Here is a 24052-nt window from a genome sequence, read left to right as displayed (position 1 = left end):
CTCCGCCAACAGCATCTTCTCACGCAGCGCCCACTTGTGTCTGACAGAGCCCTCTCGAGCATAGCCACCGCTCCTGACTTTGACTCACTGTTTGCCAGGTAAAGGAGCTCGTCTGTGCTGAGGTTCCTCGTCAGCTTTCGCTGCTGTCCACTGCCAGGCAACCGCCCTCGCCTTTGCCTGTCAACCTACGTCAGGTCATACAGGAGCAAGTTTGCGCAGGTCTGCCTTCTTCCCACGAGACTCTGCGGCTACCGACACCCGCTGACTTTACTGCAATGAATGCACCACTCAGCTATGCCGAGGCTCTCACGTGGTCGCCACCTCAGAATGTTGTGCCATTCCCATCAGCCATGCCACTGTATCAAGCTTCTCACTTCGTTCGAATGAGGCACCCATACAGCAATCAGGGTGTCTACCAACCGGGAAAACCGGGAAAACCGGGAATTCTCAGGGAATTTGAACAGTCTGGAAAAACTCAGGGAAAACTCAGGGAATTTGTGCTTCTATCAGGGAAAATTAGCTGTAACTTTATTGAAAGGGAACGAAAGTCGTGTTAATGCTGGCTCCAGTAACAGAGGAATCGCAACGAATCGTCATTGACGCCGTGTCATCGGCACGATGTATTGCCAGAGTAGTTAACGACCGATTTTCTAGACGCCCGATTTTTCGGACATGCCCGATAATTTGCACGGTTTTGCGGCACCACCACGTACTCCATATAGTCAATGTATACTGCCCTGACTGCAGGTCTGAAATGGCATTAATCAAAGCCGCCACCGCCGCTATTTTGATTATCTCGCCGCCTCGAACCGGCACTCTCGCAGGCAGATCCGCTGGCAGCCGTAACCACCACCGCGGCAACGTTAGGCCTAGCTGCTTCTATGTTCGCTATTAAGCTTCTTGCCGTGCGGTGCCGTGTTTTTCATTGAAAGAATTCGCCGCTATCACCAATGGCACCGACTCCGCCTTTGTAATACTCGCGATTGGCTTTGAAACTCGCAGAGCACAGCGCGTTGCGTAATGCCAGTCTCCGAAAGTTAGCTTCGCCTCAGTACACTAGTGTTAGGCGGTGAAGCATAACAAGCGTGGAAAGGGGGCAATTGTCACGGGACATAGTATGTATTCCTTAATTACACATGCGTGCACCCCGTCTCCTGTCACAGTACAAGCCCTGATATGCCTAATAAGCGTACTGGCAGGCCTTCAGAGCTTTTTCAGACTTGCCTGTGGTAATTTTAGCCCTTAAATGCAGTTAAAGACATGCATTAATTTTTTTTCAGACTGCCCGTTTTCTTTTTTCGTTTTTTTTTTGCGGCCCCTCGGAAATCCGAAAAAATCAAATGTTGACTGTACAACTGACCTAGAGGATGCTTCAGATGATTCATGTGGTGAAAGCGTGGTAGAAGGAGGATGAGAACAGAAAGGACCGACGCACTCAGGAATTAACGGGAAATTAAGGAATTGCCGGCGCCTTTTTGAAGGAGCTGGAGCTAAAAAAACTAAGTGTTGGCTGACGCTGAGACACAGGTGACCCTCATCCAAACCAAAACAAATTGTTTAAGCAGTGAAACCCAACACTGAGATGTGTACGGTCTGAGAGTATGTCAGGACAGTTGTGGTTGACTTTCCAGCTGCTGAGAGAGAACCTTAATAATTAGTTGTGACAAAGTTCAGGACCTCATACAGATGAGCTTGCTATCAGTTGATGGAAATAGCTGATATTAAAAAAATATTTACTTATGTATGCATCTCCTTTTCATTCGTATTTGAAAATGTTCGACTCAATTTGGAATGGGCTTTACCATTTCTTTCTCAGTGCATTTTACTAACACCTTCCTTCTGTTTTCTTTTTAAATAAAATAGGTATTACTCCTTACTATTCAAACTGGATTAAGTCGTTTTTTTTTGTTTCAGTATGCTTACTAGAGAGTGACAGCATCGGGCAACGTGGTGTCGGCCTGTCTTGACATAAAACAAAGTTCTGGCTCATTCAGGGAATTTCGCAAAGGTGCTCAGGGAAAACCTGGAAAACTCAGGGAATTTGGAAATGTCAACTTGGTAGACACCCTGAGCAATAGACAATGGTGCACACCCAACAACCCGCCAGTATGTTTTGTGTGTGGTCTACCTGGCCACGTCGCACGATTTTGCCATCACCGCTAACCATCCTATTGCCGTAGCTTTGACCCTGATCCATATGTCTCGCTATGCCCGTTAGCCTCTGCGTCTCGGAACCCCGGTCAGGTTTATTCATACTCCTACCACTGTCCTCTTGTTGACCACCATTCGCCATCGCCTCGACGCCGCTCGCTTTCACTTATGTGTCATTGTCTCTCCAAGCCAGAGCGAGAAAACTAATCGCTGCAGTTCTAGAAACAGGAGCTGCATCACCCACGAAAAGATGAAGGCCTCTCCCTTCTCCGACTAATATTAGTAGCGTATATGTGGACAGCATTGCTGCACTCGCCCTCGTCGACACTTGTGCCACAGTTTCAGTTATTAGTGCCTAACTTTGCTGTTCGCTCAGAAAGGTTACGATGCCACTGTACAACGTATCACATTATACTGCCAGCGCTGACCGCATCACTCCCGGCGGCTGCATGTACTGCTTGGGTTGTGATTAATGGTCTCCTCTACATCATTTAATTTTTGGTGCTGTATTCTTGCTTCTGTGATATTATTTTGGGCTGGGACTTTTTTTCTGCTAGTAAGGCCGTCATCACCTGTTCTCGTGCTGAAGTGGAATTTCAAGCATATTGTGGTGCCCTGCTTCTTGACGCTCACTAAGCTGAAGATAAAGTATTTGTTGCTGAAGACATTGCAATTTCGCCGCATTCCTCTGCCCTTGCCAGTGTCATGCAACATTGCTGAAGATGCAAGTGCTCTTTTTGCACCATCTGCTATTTTCGTTTGTTGCAAGTGTTCCCTGCCACCTTTTCGCTCTCTTAGAAGTTCATGCCGGCGTTGGCAGACTGCTCGTTTCCACCCAGTTGTCATGTCCCCTCAATTTGCTTTGTGAAGAGTGCATTGGCCGTGTCCAATGTGACGGCCCTGCTGTCATCATTGACATGGCAACTGTTACCATCGCCACTCATGAGGTCCCTGGAGTGGCCTGTAGTCCAGTGCAAGAGCCGACTTCACCCAAATTCCTATATAGCTCCATCGCCGACACGTTCACTGATTTCCCAACACGCCTAGCTTCTATGCCTTCTCGACAAGTTCTGTTCTTTCAACTGCCAGCATGTTCCCTTGGGCTGCACATCAACTGTTTGTCATCGCATCGACACGGGTACCATTGCGCCACTGCGATAAAGACCATATCGTGTATCTGTGACAGTGCGCTGTGTTATCGATGACCAAGTAGCTGACAAGCTCATGCACGGTGTCATTCAGCCTTCGATAGCCCCTGGGCATCTCTAGTTGTTCTTGTTAAGAAGAAGGATAAATCGATTCGATTCTATGTTGATTACCATCGTCTTAACAAAATTACTCATAAAGATGTTAATCTTCTACCGAGAATTGACAATGCCCTTGACTGCCTCCAAGATGGGGTGTTCTTCTCTTCCATCGACTTATGTGGCAGCTATTGGCAAGTCCCCATGGCATTAGAAGACCAACCTAAAACAGCCTTTGTAACACCAGATAGCCTATATGAATTTCGTGTCATGATTGTAGGGCTTTGCAACGCCCCTGCAGCATTTGAGCGTTCGACAGCCTTTTGCGTGGTCTCAAGTGGAAAATGTGCCTCTGCTATTTAGCTGATGTTATTTTTTCTCCCGATTTTCCCACCTATATCTGTAGGCTAGAGGAAGTGTTATGGTGCCTAACTGATGCCGGCCTTCAGCTCAACGTGACGAAATGCCACTTTAGCGCAAGTCAGCTCACAATCCTTGGCCATGTAATATCTAAAGACGGTATTCTTTCTGACTCCGCCAAGCTCCGTGCAGTTGATTTCTCCCAAACGTTCCTCCGTAAAAGAACTTCACAGCTTCTTTGGCCTCTGTTCCTACTTTTGCCGCTTCATTTGGAATTTTGCATCCATCATCGCTTCCTTGAATCAGCTTCTCTAGAGTGACTTCCACAATTACGCCAGCCGCCTGCTTGTGACGATGCCTTCCAAGAGTTGCGCCGTCTACTAACCTTGCTGCTGATACTGCGTCACTTCGACCCTGCACCCCCGATTGAAGTATACACTGACACATGCGGTGTTCGCCTTGGCGCTGCCCTTGCGCAGGGCAAATCTGGCTTCGATGGGTACGTCATTGCATATGCAAGCTGCAGTCCCACCAAGGCAGAGGTGAATTATTCTGTTACGGAAAAGGAATGTTTGGCCATCATCTGGGCACTAGGTAAATTTAGACATTACCTTTATGGCTGTACCTTCAACGTAGTTACAGACCACCGTGTGCTTTGTTGGCTGTCTATGTTGAAGGACCCCTCAGGTTGATTAGCTCGCTGGGCTTCGTGGTTGCAAGATTTTGACATGCGCATTGTCTGCAGTGTGGCCACAATGCCACCTCACTTTGATAATATACAAAAGAAACAAAAATAAGCATGAGCACCAAAATTATCTGACTCAAATATATTCAAATAGTAAACTGTTGAAACATTTCAAACAAAAACACCAAAGGATTAGCATAAGTTTTTGGCCAAACTGGTGCAAATAAAGCATTCCATAATGCTATACATTTTAACTGAATAAATCCGGCCTACTTAGACAGGGGGGGCCTGAGAGTGTTGAAGTCTGTCCATGTGCATAGTTTGAATTCCACAACATGCATTACCAAGTCGCACAGAACAGAAGTTGTGCACATCGTAAAGAAGAAAAAGCCAGAACTTATCTATATAACCCCACACTATTCTTTCTTACTATCTCACAATTATAGTTGCCTTTTAAATGTTATACAAATCAGCTTCTTCCTTTTCTTAAAAATATTCTTAATTTCAATTAATGCAATTTTATTCAACTGTACCCATCTCCCCTAACAAACTGCCCTATGACCGCTGGGTTCTTGTGCCAGCCCCCTAGTGGGTGAACACAATTTTTTGAGGAAAAAAACAAACTAAAATAAGGTGGTTCTCTGAGGTATGAGAATGCTGATGTCGCAGTAGCAGCCTGCAGAGCCACAGGAATCGCTGAAGTCTGCTGTCCTTCTTTTTTTTTTTCTTCGCTGGACTTGCTGCTACAGCAATGAAGCCAAAGTGCTAAACCTGACATGGCATCAGTTATAGAGAAAAAAATTCTTGCGTATGCTTGGATTTAATACAAGATATTGAAATGAAAAAATGTTACGATACGCACATAGCTGTTGTTTATATATAGTGCATATAGTTCAATCATAACCTATACTAGCTCATTTGTTTTGGTAAGAATAGAAAAAAATGGCATTGCCATGACAGGCATACATTTTGAAAAAATAAAGACACATTCTACAGATGAACAGAACAGTGAATACACCTTATGTCATGTGGTGTCCATTTCATGCGGTTCAGTCCAGTTCCTCCGCCTCATTATTTGTTGCAGAGCTTTCGAGAGTTGGATTTAGTGCTCTTTATAAAAGGTACTCAGAATTTTGGGGTGCTTGTTGGGTATTGCATTTTGTTACCTCCAAAGGAAGCATTTTTTTTTTTAAACTGTGCAACAGTTTGTCAACTGGTCACTGTATGCAGATACAGTCAAATGCCTTAACACAAAGTACTTGAGGCCTCCGAAATCGTTCATTAGACAGGTCACTTCATTATGAAGACTGTGCACTGCACCACTCACAATAAAATTGGGACAGAATTACTCCTTCGTTATAAAGGTAATTTCATTGTAGAGATGTTTCTTGTAGAAGCGTTCGACTGTATAATGTTTGGAAGCAAACAATGGTAGTACCAACTGACCAACATATGGAGTAGTGTAATACATGCAGCTCTTATTTCTAGGTTCTGCACTAAATGTTGAGGAGTAGATACGATAGATAAGGGTAGGTGCGACAGACAGAAAGTTACTTCTTTAGTCTCAGGCTACTTTGCAAAGGCTAACCTGCTTGTCCTCACAAAATTTAACTACTATACAGTCTCATAGAGGCTGAGACATGTGACACTGGCAAGTAGAAAAGAATTGATGTACTACTCCGGCTATGGCTTGATGCAGATAAACAGAATACGTTGCATTCCTTCCTCTCTGGAATATAGCTCATTCCAAAAACATCCTAAGGTCGGGTGCGCAACCTATACCAAGCAAAATCTAAGTTTCTTTCCTAGGATAATCTGATATTTAATTTAAGAGCATGACCTGCTATGCTAGCATACATGATAGCCTCACAACATGCTTAATCACCTCTTTTGGTGTGTATGTGTTAAGTTTTGCCTGTCTAGATGTGCATGACAGCCTCATGCTGCATGACTGAGCATGCTGTTGTCTGTGTATGTCTTTGTTGGCCTTGCCTCAACAGAGGCGCAGTCGTGACGATCCTCCAGGAGAGCAGTGCAGGAACTGGATGCGCAACGGGCCCTGCGGCGGCTTTGGGTCAAAGTGCCGATTCCCGCCCGAGGCATACCCACCATCTTCATCATCATCCTCATCCTCCAGGCTGCCAAAATCTGACAGGTGAGTTTGACAGTCACTACTAGAGGTGTTCACACAAAAGTGCACCAGAAACAGGAGACACACTCTCGCCGAGCCAGGTTTAGTGAAAATGTGGCTACCTTTGTAAAGGGCAACATCTAGGACGGCAATATAATTGGATTGATAAGCATTCATTGTCTTTGCAGTGTTCCTGTTGCTGGTTTTCATTGTGTTGATCCATGTAAAGTGTTACCTTTGAATGCAATTGATCGAGAATACAGACTTGAGTAACAATAATTTGGGGGCACTGGACAGACTTTTGTAGGGGGTCTCAACTGTGGTGGCATGATGGGAAGGTTAATGTAGAGACATAGGCACAGAAGAGACATAATACAGGCATGAAGATGCTAGCTTGTTGTCACCATTTGGGATGTCTTCTACTCATCCACGTCTTTTGCATTGCTTGCAGTCTTGGTCTTAACTAGCCCACATCAGCACCTTAAAGGTACACTAAATAGGAATATCAAATTAATCTGTATTTGTAAATTATGTTTCTGCAACAACTAAACCTTTGCTCTTCCTCTAGAGGGAGACTAGGCATACCAGAAAAGATGCAAGAACAAAAGACGAGCAGCAATGTGTTGCTGAAGTTTACACTCTTGCTTGCTGTGATGTCAGGGATTATGACAGTGTCTAATAGAGCGTAGTTGATCAGCACAGAGAAGTACTGTATGTATTAAAAAAATAATCCTAAGACCTCACTGAACAGTTTTTGAGAATGCTTTGCACCAGAATAGCCCGAATCTGAAAAATATATTTTGAAATCCATGTCATTGTACTGATGTACCAGTGCTACTCGGGTTTCAGCACGAAATTGAAAAAGGAAGCTGCTTCTCATTTTGCAGCTGCATTAAGGAAAAACATATTTGCGTATCCTATGCCATATTTGGAGACAGATTTGAGTGCCTTTAGGAAGAAGTTGAAGGCACTGATGATTCCACACCACAAGCCTTGCACTCGTAATGGCGTCCTATCCAACATAGTGTCACTAGTTACATTTAAAGGGGCTGACAACCAATTTTCATGGAACCCATTTCTTTAGTGCAATGGAAAGCTTACCAGTCCGAGTGTCTAATAAGAAGTGCGAATGCGGAAAACGTCATGGAAAATTATTTATCAGAATTTTTCGATCTGCAGTGATCATGTAGTTCTTCACTAGAAGCACGCTGAAAACGTTGACAAGTGAGCACAATAGGGATCACTATACGCCAGCATTTATTTATTTATTTTGTTTATTATCATACTCTCAAGGTCCGGAGGCATTACAGAGAGGAGTGGTGATTATCACAAACAAATTCGTTAACAATATTCTTGAAGTTTGTGGCGTCAGAAATGGCAGTGATGGAGGCAGGGACGCGGTTCCAGTCATTCGTTGTTCTTGGTATGAAGGAATCAAAATAAACATTGGTGCGACAAGTTGGAACTTCAACCTTAAAACGATGATCCGTGCGTGACGATATGTATGATGGCGGGGAGATTAGTTCATCCTTAAGTGTTTCGTTAGAGTAATAGATCTTGTGAAAAAGGCATAGGTGAAAGTATATACGACGTAACTCTAGGTTAGGCAAGTCAAGGGTTAGTTTCATTGATGAGACACTTGCATGACGAGAATAATTCGAAAGAATAAAACGAGCAGCTCGGTTTTGAATGGATTCGATGGTGTTTTTTAGCTTTAGAGTAGAAGGGTCGAAAATAGAGCATGCATATTCAAATTTAGGCCTCACTAAGGATTTGTACAGAAATAACTTGACAGCTGCAGTTGCCGATGAAAAATTATGCCGTAAAAACCCAAGCATGCGATTAGCGTTACCGTAAATGTAATTTATATGAATGTTCCATGTAAGATTGTGTGTAATGTAGATACCAAGATATTTATATGATGATACATTTTCTACAGGTATATTGTTAATATTGTACGTATTAGTACGTACGTAGTAGTAGTAGTCATAGTAGTATTAGTAGTAGTAGTAGTATTAGTAGTACGTACGAATTAGTGGGGGCCAGACAACAAGTGTGGCCTTTCTGGAACAATATATGAATTTGTTTATCAAGTTGATGTTCCTGCGATTCGCATTTTCCTAATTGTTAAATGATTTCTGCGTTAATAGCCACGTGTTTTCATGGTTTCCTGTCCATTTGCTTTGGTATTTAACCAGTCCAAACGAAACCAATTGGATCGATAACGAAACGATGCCTTTACAAATGATACGGAGTTGAGCGTGTTCCCGTAACCATGCGCGCATTTTTTATTTCCATAGCATAGAATAATGGGCGAGTGTCTAATAATGTTAATATACTAATTATAATATACTTAATAACAGTCGACTTACGTACAGTGATCTGATACAATACATCCGATGTACTGTACCAAGATTTCACGACGAGGTCTCGCCACTTACTGGTTTTTGAGACTTTCATGCCAATTTAAATTTCATTTCCATCAATGTCTCACAACACATTCTGGCCATTTGTCAGCCTCTTTAAGCCGACTGCATGGTGCAGAAAGTATAGTGGAGGGAAGTGTCATGCAAAAAATACTAGGAAGAATAGAGGCAGGAAATAAAAGGTGTTGGGGGAGCGGTGGAACAATTGTGATCTGTTTTCGGGCAATCTTAAGGGGAGACTGCATATCATATTGACCGCAAATAAAGACGGGGACAGCGGAAGAGAACACATAGACAGCACGGGCGGTGTTGTTTATGTGTTCTCTTCCGCAGTCCTCGTCTTTATTTGCTGTCAATAAGATATGCAGTAAACACCAACTAGACCAAACTGAAGCTCTTAAGGGGAGACGCTCCTCAAAACAACTTTCTTTTTATTACTTGTACTAGAGGTTTCAAAATTCAGCCAATGATAGAGTTTTCTATGAAGATTTCAAATATGTCGTTACTTTTTGTGTAGTTATAGTTTTTGAAGTATGTGATGCACAATGGCAAAATATAGTAAGTAATCTTTGTGGGCACTTTTTTATGTCCTAAATTTTCACAAATAGCATCGTGCTATAAGCTTGTTTAGCTCTTTGTAGATCTCAGAGTGCCGATATCTAGCCAAGCACTGTGTGCAATTACTGGAACTATGCAAAAAGATTAGAGCATTTCAACTTACTTTTTTTCTCGATTCCCTGAAGGATAACTTTGTACTTTTGCGGCTACTGCATAGAGGTATCAGCACTTTACATATCTTCAAGAGTATATTTGCCAAATTTTGTTAGTATAAGACAATTATAAATGCACAAGGTTATTTTCATGTGATTGAAGAAAAAAAATTAGTGGAGTCCTAATTTTTTGTTTCCTAGTTGCAGTAATTGTAGATGCTGTTTGAATGTATATTGGCACTTAACGGTCTACAAACAACTAAATAAGCTACAGCGCAAAGCTTTTTGCAAAAATTTATTAACCCTTTCAGAGTCAATTTTTTTTGCTGTATGCGATTTTTTTATTGCAGATTTAAATTCTTCAGAGGGTCCTGTATTCAAAAAAAAAAAAATTGCCGTAATTTTTCTAGGGTGACTGTTAAGTGCAAAAAAAATATTTTGCATTGGTATATGTGTACTGTTTATTTGTGAATAACAAAATAAAAAAGAAAGGAAACTTATTAGAATTAAAAATTTGATGCATTGTTATTCACATAGTTCAAGGCTTAGAAAATGTGCACACAAGAACATTTCGCAAGTCTCGAATGTTCCTGCTTTTACAGTAATATTTACATCCATAGCATGATCAAACGGCATAGGTGAGCGCACTCAAGAAAATTGTGTGGTTGTGTGCCAGTCAAAAAAGCAAAATGTGTGACTAACTTCCGATAATCTTCATGTTATAGCCAACCAGAGGCAATTAGTTTTTGCGAGTCTGCAAAAAAAAAAAGGAAGCGCATGCACGGTGCCATCCTTCGTATACGCACCCCTGTGAGCAAGTAATGAGCGAGTAACAGGCGGTCACCCTTTGAGCAATTAGTAACGAGATAACCATCAGCTTTGCGAGTGCAAGAAGCCGAAACCACTTGCACAACAAAACTCAACTAACCAATGCCCATCCACGTATGCACCAATGCGCAAGCGGTAGTATATAGACGCGCTGGAGCAAATATACTAGCTCTAAAACAAACCAAGCAACGAAAACCGAGAGAGGGAGGCGTGAGAAATCAATTCCCTGTATTCCCAGGTAGTGGCAGCACATGCCAGAGAAGAAAAGTGAAGAAATTTGCGTGCATTTTATCCGTACAGACGGCACCGTAAATATACAGCATAGGTCATTTTGGACTTGTTCGTGGCGCTTTATATTTACGTCATTGACCCTGAAAGGGTTAAACAATAAAGTTCCCACAAAATTACTCTATTTTACCACTGTGTAGGACATAACTCAAGAAGTATAGTGGCTACACAGAAACTAATGACATATTTGTGATGTGCTAGTAATCCCCTATAAGTGGATGGATTTTTAAATCTCTAGTTCAAATATGAAAAAAAATTTTATTGAGGAGCATCTTTCCTTAAAGGTCACTCAAGAACTATGGTGTTTAAATGCTTGTCTGCGGCCTATTCCTTCAAAAAGAACAGGTCGAGAGGTTTTCTTCACTTCTGCATAATGTATAAATTCGAGGTGCTGCTGCTTATCCTAATTACTTGGCTTTATGAATACAATGCAACAACACTAAGCATATGCCATAGCACTGTTTGCATCCCTGTCTGACAACCTTCTTTTGCAGGGACTCTTCTCAGAAAGATCTAAGGCACAAAGTACGTCACAAACAGCAAGATGCCAAGGAACCTGACAGCCGGTCACCATCCCCCAAGGTTTGTGCACGGTTGCTTTATTTTTATCCTTTTGGAATGTGTCTTAACAAATTGTTGGGGACATAAGTAAAACCACTGTGCAACGAAAACCGAGAGAGGAAGGCGTGAGAAATAAGTTCCCTGTATTCCCACATAGTGGCAGCACATACCAGAAAAGAAAAAGTTAAGAAATTGGCGCACATTTTATACATACAGATGGTGCCGTAAATATACAGCACAGGCCATTTTGTACTTGTTTGTGGCGCCGTATATTTACGTCATTGACCCTGAAAGGGTTAACTTTAGCTAAAAAGGAAGATGCAAGTTCAAGCCAGTATAGGCGCTTCACATTTCCCTCCATGGTTCTTACACCTTATTCTTGTGGTGATATTTACTGTTTTTGCCTGTTGCTATCCAGAGTTAGTATTACTTAATTAAGGTGCTACTTTTCTCTTTCGTTGGGGAACCCTGCCAGCTTTTCAGAGAGTGCCGGGTAACCTTAGTGTGCTTGTCTTTAACCTATGCAATAGAAGGCACTTACTAGTCGGCATCAAAAGTTTACAAACTGTGGAATCTGAGAAAATGTTTATTTTCCAAGCAGTCTGTGATGCTTGCCAGTAAAACCATACAACACTATGTTGTTTGCATATAATGCTAGTACCTATATTGTTTGCATATAACGCTAGCACAGGCTTGTAATTAGGAAAATTCTGCGCTGGGCTAGTTAATTCGACATAAGTAACACTTGTGCAAAGACACAAAGGGACAGGACGAGAGAAAAACAACACACGACACCTGAGTGCAAACTATCAACAGTTTTAGTTTTCAGAAAACTAGTCATACATATAGCTTACTCGCATGCACAGAGATGCTCTTCGCAGTCTACCTGCGCCCTCTGTTGTCAGTGATTGTCAATGATTAAGCTAACCTCTTTTTTTGCTGAGTGATATAGACTGTGCGCTGACGCATGAGCTATGTGGGGCCATCTTAATGTTGTAGCCTTCTACGAATTTTATTTTTCTTTGTATTCCACATTTCAGCAGGATCTCGCTGTCCTATGGAAAATAGGCTTGCGCTTGCATGAAGTGCAATATGTGGCGAGGTGCCCTGGTGCTTGTATCAGACCGCAATTGTATTGATGTTCACGCGGTCCATCACAACCATGCCCTACATGCACATGGTATCACACCAACTGAAAAAGGTAGCCGCTAGGTATGGCGTACGAGTGGTCCTCACAACACCACAAAACCTAAAGGGAATGTGCTCAAACGTAAATGGAATAACCACAGAAAGGAATACCTTGATTATGTGCACTACAAACCACGCCAAAAGATTTGTTGAATGTGAGATGGATATAGTCTACAAGGTACCTTTGTCATGTGGGGCTGATTACATGGGCCAAACAGGCAGGTGCATGGACGATCGATTGCATGAACATCAGTACAACTGCAGCCTGATACAAGCACCAGGGCACTTCACCACACGTTACACTTCATGCAAGTCCAAGCCTATCTTCCACAGGATAGCTATCCTGCTGACGTGCAGAAACCAAAGAAAAAGAGAAGTCGTGGAAGTCTACAACATCAAGTAGGCCCCACATGGCTCATGTGTCAGTGCGCCATCTATATCACTCAGCAAAAAAGAGGTTAGCTTAATCACTGACAACAGAGTGTGTAGGTAGACTTGGAAGAGCATCTCTGCACATGCGAGTAGGCTATATGTATGCCTCGTTTTCTGAAAAATAAAGCAGTTGATAGTTTGTGCTCGTGTGCCATGCATTGTTTTTCTCGCTTAAGTCCTGTCCCTTCGTTGCTTTGCGCTACAGTGTTAATCAGTACAGGCTGGAAATACGAATACCAGGCTTCGTGCCCAGGCTGTGGAAATATTCAGCTTTTAAAGTGAGTAGGTTTCCTTGCCTCTTTTGTCCGTTTTCGTGGTTGGCTGCAGTTGGTGGTCAGTGGTTGGCAGTAGTCAATGGTCGGTGGGCAGACTTGTGATATGAAGACATCAAAGACAAGGGCACATGCTCTGATGCAACCAAGCTGTGGGGAGGGGCTGTACGTTAATGCTGTACATATTGTACAGCATCCAAATAAATAAACTGTACATACATGGGGCTTTTCACTGATTGCCCTAATTTGATAAATTGTTTGTTCAGGAGTGTCTTGCATGCATTTATTGTTTTGGGGACTACTACATGCCAATTTCAAAATGATGCCTGCAGAATTTATGGCTTTCCTGAAATCAACTGTCAGGCCCCTTTGATTAGCTGAGAATTGACAGTCACTGCTTTCTTTCTGCTCTAATCTACCCTCTGTGGTAGCCCAGTGGCTATGCCATTGTGCTGCTGAGCTTGGCTTGCCCCTCCATTGTCAGAAGTGAGGGGGCAAAATAGTCCATTTGATTGTCCCCCCTCCTTCCTACTTGAAGCTGACCACTGTTGGCTGCACACTGAAAAATGCAACACAACAACAGTTCAGGCCAAGTTTTCTTTCCGAAGCAAACCTAGACAAACTGCAGCTAAGTACATTGCAAATGCGTGGGCTGTCGACGTGGGCTGTTTAAATACCATTTCAGAAACCTTGCAACACTCCTTTCGTGCCAAGAAAAGACTTAGTTTACGAGAAAATTGCATCTGAAGGGTCTGAATACCTTTTTCGAAATTCAAATCTCTCGCCACCTAACTGGGGAAATGGTGATGTTCCATATGCTATCACCACCCTTTGCTGCCGTCAGTGAGTAAAACAGCACCCGATAGATGGCGGTACCGAGCTAAGACAGAGCAGTGAATTTGCCGCTGCAGCTGCTTTTTGTTAAATTCTCTGCTACTTGCAGCTTGTGTGAGTTTCGCGAGCCAACAAAACCAGCGCAGTGCTATGTGATAACGGAACTACTGAAACGCGAAAGCGTGGGCAGCGCAGAGTCGAGTGAAAATGAAACCTTTCGCCCACTTGCGTTGTTCTCAAGGGTAATTTGAATCAGTTCTTTTTTTTTTAATGAAATAAAACTGGACAAGTAGAATTTTATTTCGTCTTATATACAATACAATGATGTCTTTTGCAACGAGTGGTTAAGCACTAGTAATGGAATTTAACTGAGGAGTGCTTTCATTATCGGGCAAGTACTTCAATGTCCCGGAGGAGTTTCTAATCATATCCTGCATTTACCTCAATTTCTCTATTATTAAGGCTCTGTTCGTGGTAATATTGACGCCTTAGAGATTCTCGAGCACTAATCTACCACTTTAGCTTGACTTAACATTTGCCTTTAGTGTGCCTTTAAAAAACCCCAGGTGGTCCAAATTATCTGTAGACACCAACGGTGGTGTGCCTCATAATCAGATTGTAGTTTCGACATGTACAATTCCCCAATTCTTTTTTCTGCTGTAATCTGCATTTTATTTTGTCTCTTCCAGAGGAGGAAGGTATCCACCAGCAGTGGTGCAGGTGGTGGCAGTGTCACTGTCACCACAGCAGTGGTGGGAAGCAGTAGTGGAGGGGGCAGCAGCCGCAGCCGGCGTACAGATGCTGAAAGCAAGATCAAGTCAACTGTCGTGGTGACTCGGCCACGGAGCCCTTCATCAGGCGAGGAGGAAGTGCCAGCCAAGGACCCCAAACCACCCAAGAACTGGGAGGGGGCAGCCTCAGACGGTCAGTGTATCAAAGAATTCGTAGCGACCATCTGTCACTGTGATTTGTCCCCCCGCTTCTGTAAAATTCAGTTACCTCGCCTGGCCTCCGCGTGAGGGTCATTGCCTCTGCTCTTTCTTGGGACCTGAGGTGGCTGCTTGACAGGGGCACTATGACTGCCACTCGGCAAACCTGTTTTACTCTGTCATAAAGCCAGTCTACTCTTCATTCTCAACCTATCAAAACCTGTATTACTTGCCTCTGTTAAACCGAGCTACTAACAAGTGGTGACCCAGGACATTTATGTTTTGTTTTTTTCCAAACACTGCCATGGACGATGCTGCTCCTTCTCCTGCTGACAGAGAACACTCCACGATTGCGCCTCCTGTCATCGCCGCAGAGCTTCAGCTTCCCAGCTTTTGGCACAAGAATCCTCGAGTTTGGTTTATAGAAGTAGACACCCGTTTTCAACTCCGGCGCATCACCTCACAGACAGTAAGGTACGTCCACATCGTCGCCGCGCTACCCTTCGACATCGCCGATGCCATAGACGATTTGCTAGCGGGTATGCCTTCGGCCACAGCATACGACAACCTAAAACGCACAGTCCTGCAGTGCCTCGAGCCATCGCAACAGAGTAGGCTTCAACAGCTCCTCTCTGAGGAACTCGGCGACCAACGACCATCAAAACTTCTGCACCGGTTGCGTCATCTGCTGGGTGGCCACTCCGCAAACGAGAGCCAGCTTCCAATTTTGTGCGAGCTGTTCTTGCAGTGCCTCCCACAGTCCGCACGTGTGGTGCTTGCAGGTTCTGATGAGACGAGTCTCGATTGGCTAGCTGAACTCGCTGACCGCATATGCGACTACTCGTCTGCGCCACAGCTACCTATCACTGCTGTGAGAGTCTCAAATCCAGGTGACTGACTCTTACGCCTGGAGGAAACAGCCGACCGCCTTACCAGTGCATTGGAGAAGCTGACGATGGATGGCAACATTGGCGACCAACTTTGGTGCAACCATTCGCCTTCACAGTCTCGCAGGGCACCTAGGGACTCGTCACGCCAGTTGTGCTCGTAACATCGTCGCTTTCGCTAAGCAAGTCGCTGCACCCAGCCCTGTTTGTGGAAGGGTACTTGCCTTAAGGTAGACGCGTTGACCGCGACAGTGGGTGCAGCAGTGTAGCAGCAAGATGGCACAGACTGGAGGCCACTGGGTTTCTTCTCAAAGTGCCTCAAACCCACAAAAGCTCGCTACAGCACCTTCAGAAGGGAGATGTTGGCCTTCTATTGCGCTGTCATGCATTTCTGTTTTTTTCTTGATGGCTATAGCTTTTACATTCTGACTGACAAGTCGTTAACCTTCGTTTTCAAGAACAACAGTTCCTCGTACTCAGAACATGAGCTTCGGCAACTTTCCTTCGTCTCCGAATTTTCTATGGACATCCGCCATATCTATGAGACCAAAAACCAGGCAGCTGACGCACTGTCACGGATCGGCGCTGTGCCTGCATGCTCTGTGGATTTTCAAGCTCTAGCTTCCGCCCAGCAGAACGACTCTGAGCTGTGCCAATTGTGGGAAAAAGGCTCGTCGCTCCAGCTTGCGGAGATGCCGCTTCCCTACACAACAACATTGGTCATGTACGACACATCGCAGGCAGCTCCTCGCCTGTTCGTGCTCCATCAGTTTCAGCGGTCAATATTCGATTCACTGCATGGGCTAAGCCATCCCTGCATCAGAGCAACACAGAGGCTTATCCCAGATTGCTTCGTCTGGCGAGGTATTTGCAAAGATGTTTGAAGCTGGGCAAGAAGCTGCCAAGCCTATCAAGCCATGAAAGTGACCCTGCACACGCGTTCAACGCTGTAGCCGTTTCGACCACCAGAGAGCCATTTCGATCCAGTGCATTTAGACTTAGTGGGGCCACCCTGCTAAGGTTTCAGGTACCTTCTCATGTGTGTTGACCGGTACTCAAGGCGGCCTGAGGCAACACCTCTACAAGACACCACGTCCGTACAGTGGCGGAAACATTTGTTCCTACGTGGGTATCGTGGTACGCTTGCCCTTTGCGAATAAATACTGACTGAGGCTGACAGTTTCAAAGCTCACTTTTTTTATGCCCTGGCAAGACTGCTTGGCACGCGCCTGCTTAACACCATGGCTTACCACCCACAGAGAAACGGCATGGTCGAGTGTCTCCGCCGACAATTGGAAGCGTCATTGACCGCCACACTCGACAGACAGCACTGGGTGGAAAGGCTACCCCTAGTACTACAGGGGCTGCGAACAACAATCAAGAATGACTTTGGAGTCAGCGCTGCCGAGATGCTCTGTGGATCAGCAATTTGCGTGCCAGACCAGTTTTTTGGCACCCAGCAATGCACTTTTCGCCAGTGGCTGCACAACACTTGGAGAGGCTACATTCCTGGCTTAACCAGCTTTGACCTAACCCCCCCCCCCCCCCCTCTATACCCTCCACCCTCCCATATCGCCTGCGGGCAGCCTGTGTTTAGTTTTCCGACATTGGAAACAGCCGTACACGTCTTTCTGTGGCGTGACTCTATCAAGCCACCATTGACTCCTTCCTATGAAGGCCCCTTTTGTGTGGTTTCGTGTGCAGAGAAAACCTTGAAGATTGACGTACGTGGCTAAGAAGAGGCAGTGTTGTGTGACAGCGTAAAACCCTCCTATCTTGAACATTAATGCTTCATTGTAGCTCTTGTAGCCCTTGTAGCTACAGTCTGTCAGTGTGATTTGCCCCCCCCCCCCCCCCCCCGCTTCTGTGAAATTCAGTTCTTGCCTGACCTCCACGTGGGGGTCATTGCTCCTGCTTTTTCTTGGGTCCTGAGGTGGCTGCCCACCACTGCCACTCAGCAAACCTGTTTTACTGTAGAATAAAGCCAGTCTACTCTTCGTTCTCAACCTGTCAAAACGAGTATTACTTGCCTCCGCTAAACCGAGCTCCCAAGAGCTCCCAACGCATTCATTTCTTTAATGCGATTAGCTTTCTTAGCCTACTTTGCCCACTTTGGTATGTGTTGGCTGTCTGCTATCTAGCCCCTCAAATTTCGCTCCTGCACGCAAAACAAAAAAAGACATTACGTGTCTGACTGACAAAAGTGAGACCGCATTCTTCTAGCTGGCTATGAAAATGAAAGTTTTACGACCTGAAAAAGACGCTTATTCAGTCGTACTGTAGTTAATTCAAAATCAGATATGTTGAGCCCCAATTCTACGGTGGCAGTGAGACAAAACTGGCTGCTGTTGCGAGGTTTGCACTGGTCTCAGGACAAACTGGTGAAACGTCTAGTCTAGTTATGAGCCACTATTGCATATTTAACTGTAACGGAGTGGTATACGTAGGTGGAGGTGCTGTGGTCTACTGCAACACTTGGGTGTATTAATGTGATTAGTATTCATAGCCTACTTCCCCCACTCCAGATTGTAAAAGAAGTGTATATTTTTGTACATGAAATGTGTAAAAAAATGCAAAAAGAGTGTAAACAAAGAGATATCGTACCGTGTGTCGCCTACTTTTGTCTCACGCTGGGCGTCCTACCTGGCGCTATGGTACATTGGACGCCAAATCATGCTGTGTCTCCTACTTTTGTCGCATGCTGGGCATCCGATGCAGCACTATGGCACGGCAAAATGCCTCGGATGTGGCTACTGTTTCAGTATGTCGCACACCATATTGGACGCTGAATCGTTCTGTGTCTCTTACATTTTAGAAGTGGCCGTGGGGAAAGAAACTGCTCAGAATTTGACCCCGCATAATGAATGTACCCCCCGCTGCACAAATTTTTCGGTAAAAAAAGTGTGCTCAGTTTTCGTGGGCTGATACATTGTCTCTATCCACGTAATAAAGTTATGGTTTGTGCACTGCTTGCTTTTGAAACATTTTGGCACAACCCTTTCTATCTTTCATTCACTGCGGCCATTTTCATGCAGTCACTTTTTTGTAGAGGTATCATGCTGAAGTTCTCTTTTATGTCCTGGACAGACTGGCCTATTGATGATGCACTTCTGGACTACAAGGAGGAGCTGTCCCTGGAGATGAAGCGGCAGCAGCTACAGAGGGAGCTGGACCTTCTGCAGAAGGAGAACCATCCCTCAAGCAGTGGCAGTACTGGCAGCAAAGGGGCCGCTGGCAGTGGCAGAACAATCGCAGCTGCTGCTGGGGCAGCTCCACCAGGGCCTCCCAGCCACACACCTGGCAGCACAAAGGCTGTACGCGTGGCGCATCCCCCACAACAGGTGAGCCTGTGCTTGCTTGCCATATGTGCATCGAAGGAATTTGTATTAAAGCCTACAGGGAACAGAAGCACCTTTTATAATTATTTTACCACGTTGATACGGTTGAACCTCAGTATAATTCACATAGATGTAATGAATTATCAGTTATCGAGAAGTAAATCTAAAATATGATTGGTCATGCTTTCATTCACTGGAGTATTCTCCTACTGTAACAGAATAAAGAATGCGAGACCCGACATGGTATTAGTTAGGGCAAAGCAAATTTTTGTATGCACAATCCTCAAAACATATAGCAACAGAAATGTCAAATACCGTCAGTGATTGAATATTCACATGTCTGGTTTTATTGCATTAGCAGTTATATGGACACTCAAGCCACATTTCTGCGGTCTGCGTCGCTGTTGCTGTGATGTTCCGTATAATGTCCAAGGGCGATAATATCGTTGCCGTGCACCATATGCTGTATGTGCGAGTGAAAGCATGCAAGGGTGACTTGATAATTGCAGTTCAATCTCGTGTGCGCAAGGGGGGAAAGCGGGGAGGAAGCGTGCATTGTTCTGTCGTGTGCATGGCACCGAGGGAAGGGGAGAGAGGCTGCTGCTTATGGCGTGGCCGTGCTGGCCCTGTCTTGAAAATGATCTGCGATGAGTGCAGAGTCTAGGTGCACTAGGGGCTCATAGCTTTGTGTGCACTGTGTTTTCACCGCTTAGTTTGCGTTGAAGCGAGAGGCAGCATGAAGGTCCATTCGCTTGCTGCTGCTGTCGCATTTCCTCACTCTAGCGTCTTGACAGCGAATTTCCGCTGTTCATCGAGTGAGATGTCAACAGAACTTGTCAAAAAGTTGTTCGCAAACGTGCACTTGCCTCTGACCTGGTTGGTTTGTATTTCGGCCATTCTCATGCTGTTTCCACAGATAATCAAAAGTACAGTCTACACATGCACTGAATCTCCTTTCCTGGCTAAACTTAAACAGAGATAGATCACACTCTGTTATCCCAAGGTTCAAACGAGCTGTCAAGATCGTGCCGGAGATGAGTCACTGCATTGCGCAGTTTCATACCGCATCGGCCATAATGAAGCAGTGAAGCGAACAATTTTCCCCTGCCCCCGTGTAGGTTTACTTTGGAAATCGCAGACGATGGGCCGATGCCTATTCCCGTGCCTCTCGCACGTGCGCAGGTTCGCGCTGGTGTATTCCCGAGTCTGTTACAAGCCTATACGTGTGCCTAATGTCTACATCAGCAGAATAATTTTGTGTTTTTAATTATGTTCTAATTATTATTTCCTGGTTTTGAAGCTTGAGATCTATATTTTCCCAGCTTTTTTTTGTGTTTTCCTTTTATCAAGCGTAGCTTTCTTGAAAGTCTCAAATTTTGAGATCAGCACTTTGTTCCTCTACTCATTCAATACTCGTCATTCTTTTCTTCACTGAATGCAGGCGAGTCAGAGAGTGCACAAGAACTATGACATACTGTCTTAGGACACTTTAATATTTTGAAATCCTGTAGAAATCACCAACAAGAATGCACATTCTTAAAGCTACAACTTTAAATTTTAAAACTTTGGCTAAAGTACAGATACAGACCTCCAAGTGCTAGCTTGCAGTATTTGAACATCCAGCAACATACCTGCTTCATTTTAGCTATGTTGTTGCAGTACATTTTTTGCAAATCATATCTCAATTATTTAACACAAGAATTGTAACTACTTTCTTTTTTTTATTGACCTCAGAAAACATTTTAATTCCAGATTTATAAGCAGTACACAAGATTGGATGTGTCCTGAAAGTTTCATGTGTGTAGAGCGACTATCAAAAATTGTTTTGTGGATGCCATATCCCCTCATATTTAATGCTGTATGTTTTTTGTACTTTTCTCAAAACATAAATTTTGGGCTCCATGTAATACTCAGGCCTTGATATATCAACACCAAGAACAGGTAGAACTAAAATTTTTTTTGCAGAACGGAGCCTAATGTATACTCTTGCAGTGTAGCAAGCAAATTTTCTTGTTTTCACTTTGGAAATTAAATATTTTGCAACAATTTCTGCCACATGGTGGCCATATATTGTGGGCTTGTATTCAATGGGCTGTAAGATATCTATTAAGGGCCAGATAAAAAATATGCTTGCTATCTTTCATTCCTTAGTCTTTATGCTATATAAACATGCCTTAAAAATAATTTTTATTGTGCCATTTATTTTCCATTGTGGCCTTAAGCAATGTAAGGGAAATGTTAATTATCATAGAAACTAATTGACCTACAACAAAACTAATTACATATTAGAAATCAGCACAAAAATCTTCATAATATTGGTAAGTTTCATTAATATTGATGAAAAAAGAGGATGAACATTATTTGAATAGCACTGTCCACCCTTAAGTCCATAAAGCCAGTGGCGGTGCAACGAAGCTGTCCTAATAATCAAGCATTTCGCCGTGTGATGGTTTGTAAACGAACAACATGTACAATACCGCAAACATGGCGGCCATGAACAAAGTTGGTGCCATGTGGACTAGGCATGAAACAAAAAAAAATTTGGTGTAAACGGTGCGGTTGTTAAAAAAATTTGCCAGTGCTTAAAGTCAGGGGGGCCTGGGATGGCCAGGCCCCCGCTCCCATTTTTAAGGTGGATTCAGCCCCCCCACCCCCCTCGCGGCAGATCAACTGTAGCACTGTGGTACCCATTCAACAAGCGTTGGAGTTGATTTTATTACCAGTTATGCCTTGTGCGGGGTAGTTCTAACTTTCCAGTTTTTTGAGAATGATACAATCACGATTAATCGGTTGATGTGCCATGAGCAAAAACAGGAAAGCAGGTATTGTTGTACAGCTGCATGCATTTCTCCGAGGCACTGCACATGAATCACCACCCTACTTCGATTGAGACACTTGACACAGCATACTGTTTCATAGCTGAGCGTGAAGCTAGCTGCTCGTGAATTTGTGTGTGTTCACATTGGTTTGTTTAGGTTGCCAGATCATTTTCATTCGTTTAGTTCTGCATTATGATTGCTGTGTTATACCAAAGGCATGTGCATTTTGTACACTTTTCAATGTAAGTAGGTGTGAAACCATAAAATGTATTGTTGTAGTGTCTGATGTTGTCAGTGAAGCAAGGCAACTAATGTTCTTTGTGAATTTGTGTGTGTTCACATTGGTTTGTTTAGGTTGCCAGATCATTTTCATTCGTTTAGTTCTGCATTATGATTGCTGTGTTATACCAAAGGCATGTGCATTTTGTACACTTTTCAATGTAAGTAGGTGTGAAACCATAAAATGTATTGTTGTAGTGTCTGATGTTGTCAGTGAAGCAAGGCAACTGATGTTCTTTGTTGCAGCTAGACTTATTTGCTTCGAGTTCACATATCCAACTCTTTTACCTCCCGAGCTATTTGTGAAAAAAAAAAATATATTTGCAAAATGCCAATTTTTTATAAGTGCTTGATTGAATTGGCAGTTCAAGTAAATGCCTGAAACACAATAAGAATAACATAGTTATGTATTTACACAACACCCATGAAAAATTTAATTCTAGAGAAAGTTGGCTTCACTACACTGGTTTTTCAGCGCTAATAACGTAATCAAAAAGTGTACATCCCAACCACAACTGCTGTGGCCTGTGAAACGTCCCCAGCCAAAACTTCAGTAAAATCCTGGCATTTTTCCTACGTGCTTCTATGCTTTGACCTGTCCTGTTTCATTTCCGGATCCTGTGATTCAACGCCACACACACACACACACATACATACACACACGCGTTTTGCGGCCCCCCCCCCCCTTCTTTAATGCTGAAATTTGCCAATGGCTGGCAGAGTGGCCGGTGACAAGTAGTCGCTTAAAGCTCGCCATCAATATGTTGGCACTCGCAGACCTTATCGGTAGAGGTGTGCAGATACTCAAATACATTACCAGATTGAATTGAATAGTGAGCGGTCGAATAATTCGAATTGCGAATCAAACATCTACAATTCGATTTTAGGAATGCTTGGTATATTTGGTGTAGAGACTGTGGGGTTCTCCTCCCGTGCTCTTGGGACAAAGGAACGACAACACAGTAGTGCAAACAATCACAAGGGCATTTATTGCACCTTTCATAGATCAATGCCTGCTAGCCGAGTTGCTATCCACAAAACATGCCGGTGGGGCGTGCGACAAATCTAGAAGTCCGACTCACCGCGACCGGAAGTGAGCGAATATGTTCGCCCCATGCTGGATCCCAACGCCTGGTCGTTCGCGTGTATGGTCACGCGAATCGTGGCGCGTTCGAAGGCGGCCACGCGAGACGGTCTCGCTGAAGCATCGGTCGGCGCGCGGCACGGCACGTCCATCCCGCTTGCTTCCCGAACCCAAAGAGAGCAAGCGCCTTCCTTTCGGCGCCCAGGTAACCTCGCCTGTCGGCGGCGTTAGCAGCGCAACACTCGCGCCATCTCTCGCACTGCGCTACAACCACTTGGACTGACTTGGACTGCGCGGGCGTCACGCAGGCCACACGGCGAAGCGGGAGTACAGGAGACGTGCTATGCGGGAAAAACATTGGGGGACGCGCGAGAGTCGCGCATCCCCACAAGACGCAGTGCCACGTGTCGAGTGCGCTGCAAAGCCCCTAGTGCTCAGTGTGGCCCAAGGGAGTGTAACACTTCGTTTTCGACACAATAGGAGCGCTGAGCATGCCTCGGATGGGCTGCCCCGGCTGTCACAGTACTGGGCTTTGTCACTATGAGCGCTCCCCATCTTTGGCCCAATGCGGGGAATCACACATATGGCATCCGAACACTACTATTA

At 44.3% G+C, this 24052-nt stretch overlaps 1 protein-coding gene across 4 annotated transcripts in view; it reads left to right on the top strand.

Annotated features, from left to right (window-relative positions):
- The window catches only part of LOC135917022 (fl(2)d-associated complex component-like), an 81926-nt gene that overhangs the window by 3916 nt on the left and 53958 nt on the right, over positions 1–24052 (top strand). For all 4 annotated transcript variants that reach the window (XM_070531999.1, XM_065450512.2, XM_065450511.2 and 1 more), the window contains exons 3-6: positions 6441–6595; positions 11318–11405; positions 14800–15034; positions 19014–19267. In XM_070531999.1, coding sequence (XP_070388100.1) covers positions 6441–6595; positions 11318–11405; positions 14800–15034; positions 19014–19267 — 732 coding nt within the window. The remainder of the gene's footprint in view (positions 1–6440; positions 6596–11317; positions 11406–14799; positions 15035–19013; positions 19268–24052) is intronic.

The sequence above is a fragment of the Dermacentor albipictus genome, chromosome 1 (genome assembly GCF_038994185.2).
Source record: "Dermacentor albipictus isolate Rhodes 1998 colony chromosome 1, USDA_Dalb.pri_finalv2, whole genome shotgun sequence".
In the NCBI taxonomy this organism is placed as follows: Eukaryota; Metazoa; Arthropoda; class Arachnida; order Ixodida; family Ixodidae; genus Dermacentor; species Dermacentor albipictus.
This window is presented reverse-complemented; position numbering and strand designations above follow the sequence as displayed.